General features: G+C 39.0%; 1 protein-coding gene across 1 annotated transcript; it reads left to right on the top strand.

The window, feature by feature from the left end:
* Window positions 1-600: 600 nt before the first annotated feature.
* On the top strand, window positions 601-10,933 carry med16 (mediator complex subunit 16). Its single transcript, XM_026930881.3, has 14 exons — window positions 601-1,117; window positions 1,334-1,441; window positions 2,208-2,377; window positions 2,502-2,933; window positions 3,768-3,873; window positions 3,984-4,139; window positions 4,902-5,119; window positions 5,632-5,838; window positions 6,501-6,711; window positions 7,076-7,209; window positions 8,319-8,511; window positions 9,056-9,272; window positions 9,515-9,598; window positions 10,347-10,933. The coding sequence occupies exons 1-14, from the start codon at window positions 979-981 to the stop codon at window positions 10,471-10,473; spliced, it is 2,502 nt and encodes an 833-aa protein (XP_026786682.1). The 5' UTR covers window positions 601-978; the 3' UTR covers window positions 10,474-10,933.
* The last annotated feature ends 280 nt before the right edge of the window (window positions 10,934-11,213 follow it).

Raw genomic sequence — 11,213 nt, 5'->3', positions numbered from 1 at the left:
TTTTTAATCTCTATTGAAGACAGACAAACAAACAAACAAACAAATAAATACATAAATAAATACAGTGTGTCATGTTACCAAGAAACCAGAAAGTGCAAAGTCCTCCATCCTGAGGACTTTCTCCTTTCAGAAAGACATACTGTTACAAAGCTCTAGGCTCCTTCTATAAATGTGAAATAAACATCTACTTACAGGAAGCTTCACCATATGTAAATTTTTTTTTTAAATGTTTATTATTAAACTTAGATTATGTGGAGTGTCTGCCACATAAGTCCCTGTGAATGAGCTGTTACAATAGAAACAACAACATATTAGACCAAGCGCTTTCATATAAACCTGTGATTTGCACAACAGCCAGAAATATTGTCAGAGCTGCTGTTATAGAAAATTAGTCAACATCTTCTGACCAATCAGATTCAAGAATTCAGTAACGTCATCTCGCTCATGGATGTATCTTGAGCCAAGTTCATTGTATTAGTATAGAGATAAAAACTGTCATTACCCTCCGGTCCACAGGTGGCGCTATAACTGTAACAATCCTCTTTCCAGTGCCTCTTTTGAAAGGCTTCTTGCGTACTAGCGCACTTAGTAGTACTTTACGTCATTAGCGTAGGCTTGCTGTTTTAACGTACTGTTCAGTACGGCAGTATGTGATTTTTGTGCGTAGCTTAAGACGTGAATTACATGTACGTTCACAGGGTTTTTTTCTTAGATAATGGGGGAAATATAAAACTTCAGAATGTTATTTGTAGGCACTATCAGCATATTATTAATCAGAAACATATAAAATAGGTGTAATTTTGAAGACATTTGTTTTTCCTTTGTTTTGTCCACTTAATTTCATGTTTTGTTTTGGCTAGCTAGCTAGATAGACAGATACTGTAGGAGGATAGAGAGAGAGACAGAGAGAGAGAGAGAGATTCAGGCGTAAATTGAATGGGTTTAATGAATTGAATCGGAAACGTCAATGGTTTAAAGATGGATGTTGTGTATGTGTGTGAGTGGGAGAAGAGAACCAAAAGCAACCACTGTCCTTCCATCCCGCTGGTGTGCGCGTGGTCATGCAGGAACCTCATCTCCTTCACCACCGACCTGAAAAATGAAGATGAAGACAAAGGTAGAACACACACACACACACACACACACACACACACACACACACACAGGATTTCTCTGTTCTTCAGTGTCTAATTATACTCAGTGACATTCATGCATGCATTCGTATGTTTAACATCACACTTCAGAATTGTGTCTACTCTAAACACTCATGAAACTGAAGAAGTTTAACTTGTAAACAGTAACATTTGCAAATCCTGTGCTCCTTTTGGTTTAGATCTCAGTCATATGATCCATATCATTGATACCGAGCATCCCTGGGATGTCTACTCCATCAACTCTGGTCATACAGAAGTTATCTCGTGCCTTGAATGGGACCAGTCAGGTGAGTAAACTTCAGTGCATTAGATTTAGTTGTAAAGCAACAGGCAACATCTGTCTCCCATGTAACACAGCTGTAATGATGCACTCATTTAAATAAAATCTTAGCAGTACCTGGCACCAGGAACATGGAAAGTGTTGGTATCTATCTATCTATCTATCTATCTATCTATTATTATTATTATTATTATTATTATTTTAGCAGTTGCAGTTAAAGGAATCCTGAAAATCTGGGGTACTGCAGTACGCCCACTTCCTGTGTCATTTCCTGTCACCATCACTGAAATTCATCACTGATAGAAGACATATTTTGGAAAACTAATTCTCGCATGTTACTCATGCTTGTAACAAACCTCAGAAGTAGCTATCAGACATACATCCTCGCTTATTTACTGTACTCTTGGAAAACGGTAAGATCACTTAATGCGACATGTTCACCAGCATAGTGCAGCCAAACAAGCTTTGGCAGTGTCGAAATCTTGGAATGTAAGCGCTGCTACAACTTCAGTCTGAAAAGTCACCAGTGGAATAATATTGTCACTGTATTGCACTGTAGGACTGGCATGAGACAGTCTTAATCGTGCAATCTTACTTGCAGCACATTTGAACATAGCTGATAGTCTGGAACAGTATTTGGCCAAGATTTTACTGGCATTCTCTTGTATAGTGTGTAAATAAGGTGCCTGTTATTGCAGTGTTTAGTTATCATCACAGCTAACCATTGCATTTTACCTTTTTTTTTTTTTTTTTTTTTTTAAATGTGTGAGTAGGATCCAGACTGCTATCTGCAGATGGGGATGGACAGATCAAGTGCTGGGCAATGACAGAGCACCTGGTGAACAGCTGGGAATGTACACAAAGCAGTGCGGTCGAAGGAGATCCTATTGTCGCTCTGTCATGGCTGCACAATGGAGTGAAGCTTGCTTTGCATGTAGAGAAGGCAAGGAAAAAATTATAGCACTTTTTCTTTTTTTCCCCCCACTGCTATTATTGACACACTTCAGTCCACTACAAGTACAAAATCTGTATCCTTCATGTTGCTTACCGACTATGTCATCTCACAGTCCGGCTCCACCAACTTCGGCGAGAAGTTCTCACGGGTGAAGTTCTCTCCATCGCTTACTCTTTTTGGTGGGAAACCTATGGAGGGCTGGCTGGCTGTGACGGTGAGCGGCTTAGTGAGCGTGTCTCTGTTGAAGCCGAATGGCGCGCTACTTTCAGCCAGCGAGAGTCTGAGCCGCCTGCGTGGCCGTGTGGCCCTGGCTGACATTGCCTTCACAGGCGGCGGCAACATCGTGGTAGCCACGACGGACGGCAGCAGCTCCTCACCTGTGCAGTTCTACAAGGTGTGCGTGAGTGTGGTGAGCGAGAAGTGCCGTATCGACACCGAGCTGCTGCCCTCGCTCTTCATGCGCTGCACCACCGACCCGGTACGCCGCAACAAGTACCCTGCTGTCACACACCTCAAATTCCTCACAAGGGAGAACTCTGAGCAGGTGAGAACATATTTACTCAAAGCATACTGATAATGGAAAATCTAAGGGTAGTTGTTAAATTCTGTCTATTTATAACACAAATTCAAACTACAACTGTTGCATTAACAATAAGGTTCTTCCAAATGTAGCTCTTATGTGGTCCTTACTTTCAAAAATTAAAATAGTATTTCTCGGTACTTATGCTTTCAATAATGTTGTGTAGTATTCATGCACATTCTAGATCTGTATGATTGCCTTGGTAATGCAAAGTAGTCTCATCCCTGAAAGGACAAGATGTACATAATATGAGCTTAATGTACAAATACCTATGACTACATGAACATTCATAAATTGTGTAAACATTTTTGGCTGCCAGAACTACTGCCCTTTGACTTCCTTTGAAAGTATGTTTGTTGAAATTATTGTCTATGGTACTTCCACATATGCTACTGATGCAGTAAGTAGAGATTAAGTTGAAAAATGCAGGAGTATTCTTTCAACATAACACGGAAAATACTGGTAGCTTCGTGGTTAATTTTCTGTGCTAGTTCAAAGGTGACAATGTGCAAGGAACCAAAAAATAACAATACGAAGTGCAATTTTAAAATATGAAAATGAAAAACACAAGAATACAGCAAACCTTGAGTAGTAAGGCCTCAACTAATGGTGAGCTGGATGTCATTGGAATAAACCTATTAATGAAGATGGCTGCTAGAGAAGATGAAGAAAAGAGTCTTTGTAATCAAAGAAAATCCAAATTCAAACCCATAGATCAGTGGTGGTCAGGAAGCAGGATGTATGTGATCATAGATTGTGTCCTTGTCTGTTTATTAATCCTGCTCCTGTTTTCTGAAGGTATTGCTATGTGCATCCAGTCAGATGGGTAGCATCGTAGAGTGCTGGTCCTTACGGAAAGAGGGGCTCCCAGTCAATAATATATTTCAGCACCGCTCACCCGTTGGTAAGCATGAAGTATTTGAAGTGTTTGATTCATCTATGATTTTGTGGTGTAGTAATGCTTTACAGTTTGTATCCGAATTAATAATTTGATGTGGTCTTTTTCATTTGCAGTGGGAGAAAAACAGCCGATGATTCTGAAGTGGCGAATCCTTTCAGCCACAAATGACCTGGACCGTGTTTCTGCGGTGGCGCTGCCTAAACTGCCTATCTCAATTTCCAACACTGACCTTAAAGTTGCTTCAGACACAAAGTTTTGCCCAGGCCTTGGTAAATGTTTTATTTTCTCATTATGTGCTCATGTCAGAGAAACATTAACTTTTACTTTGGGATCATAAGTTAGCAATAATTAACCCACTGACTCAGGCCATTTGTTATGATTTTATAGAAATACAGTTGTAAAATTGTAAAACTACAGTATATCTTATATTCACTTTCTCTATGAGTGATATAAACATTTATGGAAACAGACATATAAAAATACTTCACATGCCTAGAGGTCCTCCTTACTTTGTGTGTTTTCTAGTTACCTAACCATAGAATGTCCCAGCATCAAAGTTTTATTATTCCTACAGACATGTTAACCATTTCTGAAGCGATATTTGTAGAGAAATCAAATTTCAAATTACACACAATAATTAATTATTCATATAATGTTTATTATAAATAATATTAGAAATAATAAAAGTTCAAAATCAGGGAGTCTCAGGGAGTTTTTCCTTGCCACCGTCGCCTCTGGCTTGCTCATTAGGGATAAATTCACATATTTACAATATATTTTTTGAATCCATTTACTTCTGTAAAGCTGCTTTGTGACGATGTCCATTGTTAAAAGCGATATACAAATAAAATTGAATTCAGACAATTGGTTCAGGTTTTTGTACAGAATTGGTTTACAGAATCTGTCTATCCAAAACTTGAACTGTATGTGCAGCTGTCATGTCATGAACTTTACTCAACAATTCAATTTTTCATAGCTGTTGAACTAAATCTTAACGATTTGTATTGCCTTGTGTGATCTCTCTTGATTAGGCCTGGCTTTGGCCTTCCATGATGGCACTATTCAGATACTACACCGTCTGTCCCTCCAAACCATGGGTGTGTTTCCTGGGACTACTGGCACTTCTCAGCGTGTGGGGGACGAGCCGACGATTAAACGCCAGAGAACTGGAGGTCCGTCCGTGCACTTCAAAGCCCTGCAGTTCTCCTGGACTTCTCTGGCTCTGGTTGGTGTGGATAACCATGGAAAGGTATGCAATGTGAAGCTTGGTTTTAGCTGGAGAGAAGCAGATTAGATTGCACTTACATCATCACTGATGGTGGATAAATAAGCATCATTTAATTTTGAAATATAAGAAATGGCTATGAAGAAATGGTTTCTTTTCATTTGTAAATTTGAAATGTCTCAAACCATCATGTACCCACATCCATTCCTAATGTAAACAGTGCTATAAAAGCAAAAATGAATTAAATTGGTTTAATAACAGGAGGCATTTCCACATAGTAACATTATATTAATACCAACTCATTTTTCTTACACTATTTTTCAATTCCAATCCCTCTTGTTTCTTTAAAGACATCACTACTCCTAACAGTCTTTTGCACTTTGACCAGACTGCATGCTCAAATTAATTCCTCTGAAAGGATTTGATCATAAACTAGCAGAGGCAGAATGAAGCAACTTATTGGTGCCTGCTTACTTAATTTTATTACATGGAGAGTTTGCATTGTTCTGTGACCTCTGTTATGCTGCTGTTCTTAGCTGCACATGATCCGCGTGTCCCCCTCCATGGGTCAGATGTTGGACATGAACATTCTGCTGCGCCATTTACTGTTCCTGCTGGAGTACTGCATGGTGACAGGCTACGACTGGTGGGATGTGCTGCTGCATGTGCAACATAGCATGGTGCATAACCTGGTAGAGAAACTCCATGAAGAGTACATGAGACAGAATCAGGCATTACAGCAGGTACATATGAATGGGATTTTCACTATTCTGATATGGGATCATTCAAAAACTGTTTGATTTCAGTGCTACATTAAATATTAGATATTTAATAAAGTCCTGTATTTACTATAAATGTTATATATTTATAAGTCCTGTATATATCTTTATAAGCACTGTACTTACTATATAATGCATATCTTTGTCATATAATACATACAGTACAACTCTATGGCAAAGCTGATTCTATTAAAAAAAAATCCGCTCAGCTGCACTGGAGTTGAGTGTGCGGAGTGGATTTTGATGAAAACTGGCGTGTTACGTGTGATTCTGACCTTAAAGTCAATTTTTCTTGCATAAGAAGTATTAAGTCCAGTGCCAATGTCTGATAGTTTGTTGTAACCACAATATTTCATCCTGAATTTCATGTAAACACATCCTGAAACAAAGGAATGGTATTCTAAACTAATATGAAATACATAAATATGAAATTTTTTTGCATGGAAGAGACAGCAACTTAATCAGAGATATTGTTTATCTTAAGGACCGATTTGTTTTTACTTAAAGTGGCCTATAAGGGTAGCAGATGAGTGCTCGGTCATGATTTGGAATAGACTGTAAAGCTAGAATTATTTAGGATTATGGGTAGTTTGTGATTCTTTTTCTGTTTTGGATGGGTTTCGCAGGTGCTGTCTACCCGAATCGTAGCTGTAAAGGCCTCTCTGTGCAAGTTGTCTTTAGCCACAGCAGCCCGGGCATGTGACTTCTATGCCAAGCTGCTCCTTATTGCCATCAGCTCCACGCTTAAATCTCTGCTAAGGCCCCATGTTCTCAACACACCAGACAAGAGCCCAGGAGACCGGCTGGCAGAGATCTGCACCAAGAATATAGACACTGGTAACAAGCTCATATCTATGGAGCAGTCTTTGTCTATGGGAACTTTCTGATCGGTTTTATATCTGAGTACAGTGTGCTTATTCACGCTTGTCCAAGAGTGCTTCTCTTGAAGAATATACACTTTAAACAAACAGAAAGAATATCCACTTGGGAACAATAGTTTCAGCTGTAGATGGACTTGTTAAATAGCCTGGTCAACAGGTAAAGTCATTTATGTGAAATATATAACAGATACTAGGGGCTTACTTGCTACTCCTTTTTAAAGGTTCTTTTTATGTAACACAATCTATGAACACTTTTTTTTTTTTGTTTTGTTTTGTTTACAGCCAAATGTGTGACTCTCACATTTCTTTATTTTGACCAGATATTGACAAGGTGATGATCAACCTGAAGACGGAGGAATTTGTTCTGGATGGGCCTCCACTCCAGTCCCTGCAACAGCTCATTCAGTGGGTGGGAGACTTTGTGCTGTATCTGCTGGCCAATCTGCCTAACCAGGTCAGTTTAGGAAGAGTACATTACATAACGAGTAAATTAAATAAAGTGGCACAGTGGGGACTGTTGCCACCTCACAGTTCCAGGGCCTGGAGTTTGATCCTGAGATCCTGTTACTGTCTGTGTGGAATTTCATGTTTTCCTTGTGGGTTTCCTTTGGATGCTCCGCTTACCTCCCACCTCCCAAAAACAGGCCATTAGATAAAGAATAGTGAAGGACACAATGAAAAGCCTAAAGATCACATTTGTAGAATTGCAAAATGTAGTTGTAGGTTTAAAATACTAGAAAAAGCACAAAAATAAACCACACTTATACCAAGTTTATTCTGTTAAAAAGCTTATGAATACCCTGTCCAATTTTATTTACTGGAAGTTAAATAAATTATGACAGATTGAGGTTGGAGCACATTAGTGATGGCTAGAGAGCACATATTTCACACATCTCCTAAGTGTACTTTCCATCCACCTGCACAGAAAACTGGAAATGTTATGTGGAACAAAGTAAACTGTGACGATGTTTGAAGCAGGTTGTTTTTAATCCGCTGCATAGAGAGTAACTCCCTACAGGGACTCCCTACAAGTTGAGGGAGTGAGGTCTTTAAATGCACCTCACATCAAAGATACTACAGGAGTGAGTGACAGGATGTGTCAAGCAGCTAGTGATGGGATGGGGAAAGAACAGATGGGTTACAGTATGCCATAGCAGGATGCCAGAAGTCATAATTCTTTCTTGTTCTTCGTTTCTCAGTCAGAAGTGCAAAAATGGTTTCATATTCTTGCACTTGGCTGAAGTAGAAAAGTTGATATTTTGTTAAAATAAAGATGATAGCCATTATACCTGAAGAAACTGCAGCCACTGAGACTCACAATCCCAAATAATCTTAATCCCAAACCGCCTACGTATAATAAACCAAGACACATAGTTTGCAGTTTGTGGCATAGCTATATACAGTGTTTGTAATGATTACCTGGAACGCTTCCTTGTGTGAGCTAAATGCTTAATGAGCCAAATTTTATGTAAACTACCACAGGTAATGTGCTTTGGTATGCGACACTTTAGATGGAAATGTACATACTGAACCACAATCCATGTCTCTTCCTCTTGATAACAGGGCTCTACAGTGCGACCAGGCTTTGGTTTCCTGCGTGACGGACCTTCCCTGGGCATGCTGAGGGAGATGATGGTGATGATCCGCATCTGGGGCCTGCTGAAGCCCGGCTGCCTGCCCATCTACACAGCCACCTCAGACAACCAGGACAGCATGTCTCTGCTCTTCCGCCTCCTCACCAAGCTCTGGCTCTGCTGTGAGTCTGCCTTAAAAATGCCATCTGTTGAAGTCTTTTTTTAAAAAGCTGTGATAAGTGTTAATAAGTATTGTTCACTGAAAGCCAACATTCAGTGTAATTGGAACAATTTATTTAAGCTCTGTCATTCAAATAATGTAGTTTCTTTATTATTGTTATCCTAAAGTAAACAAAGGATGGCTTTATAATACTCTCATTACAGTATTTACACTCACATTTATGTGCAATATCAGTGTGCAATCTTTTAATGTGCAATACCGTCACACTACTGGCAAGCTACACTATTCTCAACCAACCTGTACTTATGTGTATACACCCTTCTCCTTTTTTGTTTTGTGTTAGGATTTTTGCTTTAGCACTATTTAAGCCATTAAACTCTTTCTGTACTGTACCCCTGCTGTTGCTAAATGCAATTTCCCCACTGCGGGACAAATAAAGAATATCTTACTCTTACTTACTTACTATCTTATAAGAAGAATAATGGATAGTATGTCATTATGACATTATGTAGCGATTTATTTTTGTGGTTTTAATCCACCTGTAGCACGAGATGAAAGTCACCCTCAGGAGCCAGATGAGACCCTGCTGGACGAGTGCTGTTTGCTGCCCAGTCAGCTGCTTGTGCCCAGCATGGACTGGCTTCCCATCAACGATGGCGTCATTACGAAGATCCAGAGCAAGCACCATTTACGGCTGCAGTTTGGCAAGCCCTATACACTGCCCGGACTCAACCCCAACTCACAGATGGAGCTTTTCTCCAGGTGAGCATCCCCGAGGGTGCTTTGTTTCAAAATATTTCTAAAATTTAAGTTCAGACACATGAATAAACTCACATGTAATAGGCATATAAGCAAGAAATCTTCAGTCTGTTTGATGCAGCATATACACCATATTTCTATTTGCACTGATGTTTGTCTGAGCCACATCACTTTCATGTGGTGTATAGTATTGATAAAGAAGCATTGTTCACTCATATTTTCTAAGAATGCAAATATCTTTTCAGGAGTCCAGCATCTCAGAGGATGGACAATCTCCGCTGCTTACACATGGGCATCTGTCCCACAGAGGACAGCAAGGCCTGCACCAGGTACAAACAAAAAAAATGCATTAAACGATTATTTACTGTTGATTTTAAAAAAGCACGGGTCCATTGGGCTACAATAGAATGGATAGCCTATTGCTTTCTTCAGCCAAAAAAAACCACAAGGTAATATTTCAATTTTATCAGAAACATTAAGGATCTACTTGGAAACCCAACTTCTCACAGTAATAACAACTACTAATTTATAAACGCATTTATATTTACAGTATAAGGCCCCTCCAGCACACAGCTGGGTCAAAAGACCAACCAGTGTCCTGTTGATTAAATATGCTCACTACATAGGGCATTTCATAATAGCACTGCTTACCTAGTGCACTTTATACCCAATAAATAACACCACTGATATTTAGGCACAGAATGATTCCAATGAGTGCCTTTTGGAAATTTGCCTTCCTTATATGTAACATCATTTTTAGGACACATGCTTTGTTCATTCTATATATATATTAATTAGAAATTATACAATTAATAAAAAAATTATATGAAATATTTATTCAGAGCCCATGTCCCACATCAAGCAAACATAAGGGAAATTTAGCCAAATAGTTTAGAAATTAAGTTTCAGTAGACTTATTTTTTGCCAACCCAATCGAATGTTTTTTTTTTTCTTCCAAGTAGTAAATATGAACTTTTTGAAATAACAATCACATTTGTGTATAGACACAGCTTTTTATTGGTTATCATAGCTAATATGATTTTAAATCTGTCTTCACCACCTATTTGTTTCTGTCAGGTGTGGCTGTGTTACAATGCTGCGCTCCCCGAACAAGACCAATGCTATGAAGCAGTGGGAGCAGCGATGGATAAAGAACTGTCTGTGTGGAGGCCTCTGGAGGAAGATCCCTAACTCTGTGGCATGAGACCTTCCAGGCTTCCAAGTTCCTCTGACAGGTTTTCCAAAAATCTGACAATGGAGGTTGTTTATATGGTTCCTGGCCTGGTCCTAAATGCCCAGACTCACCATCTTTAGAGAGTCCTGTTTTTGTCATTCTGTTTCTGTTAATGTTATTAGTATGTTAAGTTGGTCAGCATTACCATAGTGGTCCACATGAAAAAGGATAAAAAAGAAACCTGTGTTACAGAATTCAGTAAAGGATTATTTTTTATACACAAGTGAAACACTTTTCTTCTACATACAAAGTACTTTAAAGTATTTAAAGTATAAATCAGGCATTTCAGTAAAAGGTTTGTCCATTATTGCAAAAGTTGTATTTTGATGAATTATGTTTTGACTATTTGTAAATATTAAGAAGCTTACTTTTCCATGTCAAGTTTTATATTACTTTCTCACAATAAACTCCAAGGCAGATGTGCTGACAATCTGGGCTTTTTGTGGTTTGTTTTGTATAAAGTGCATATAGAGTCTTCATGGTATGTTCCCATAATGCCACAAGGAGGCGCTTATGGCATGTGGCTAGATGCACAGAAACTCCAACTAGACAGTAACCTGAGCTCAAGATCAGACTGGGAACCCCTGAGCTTTGAGGCAACAACACTTCCTGCTGCTCCCCCCCTCCATTCATACTATACTGTTAAACTTGTAACATTGAGTGACAGTGACTGGTATTAACATGCCACTGGCAGCTGTGAAATGATTCTA

The sequence above is a fragment of the Pangasianodon hypophthalmus genome, chromosome 11, assembly GCF_027358585.1.
Source record: "Pangasianodon hypophthalmus isolate fPanHyp1 chromosome 11, fPanHyp1.pri, whole genome shotgun sequence".
Taxonomy (NCBI): domain Eukaryota; kingdom Metazoa; phylum Chordata; class Actinopteri; order Siluriformes; family Pangasiidae; genus Pangasianodon; species Pangasianodon hypophthalmus.
The sequence above is the reverse complement of the archived record's forward strand: the minus strand, read 5'-3'. Positions and strand labels throughout refer to the sequence as shown.

What these genes read in the sequence shown, in the direction of transcription:
- med16 (XM_026930881.3), top strand. Translation starts at nt 979, where the DNA reads ATGGATGTTGTGTATGTGTGTGAGTGGGAGAAGAGAACCAAAAGCAAC. An exon ending in AAATGAAGATGAAGACAAAG is followed by an intron (nt 1,118 to 1,333) that starts GTAGAACACACA and finishes CTTTTGGTTTAG; the next exon opens with ATCTCAGTCATATGATCCAT. An exon ending in CCTTGAATGGGACCAGTCAG is followed by an intron (nt 1,442 to 2,207) that starts GTGAGTAAACTT and finishes ATGTGTGAGTAG; the next exon opens with GATCCAGACTGCTATCTGCA.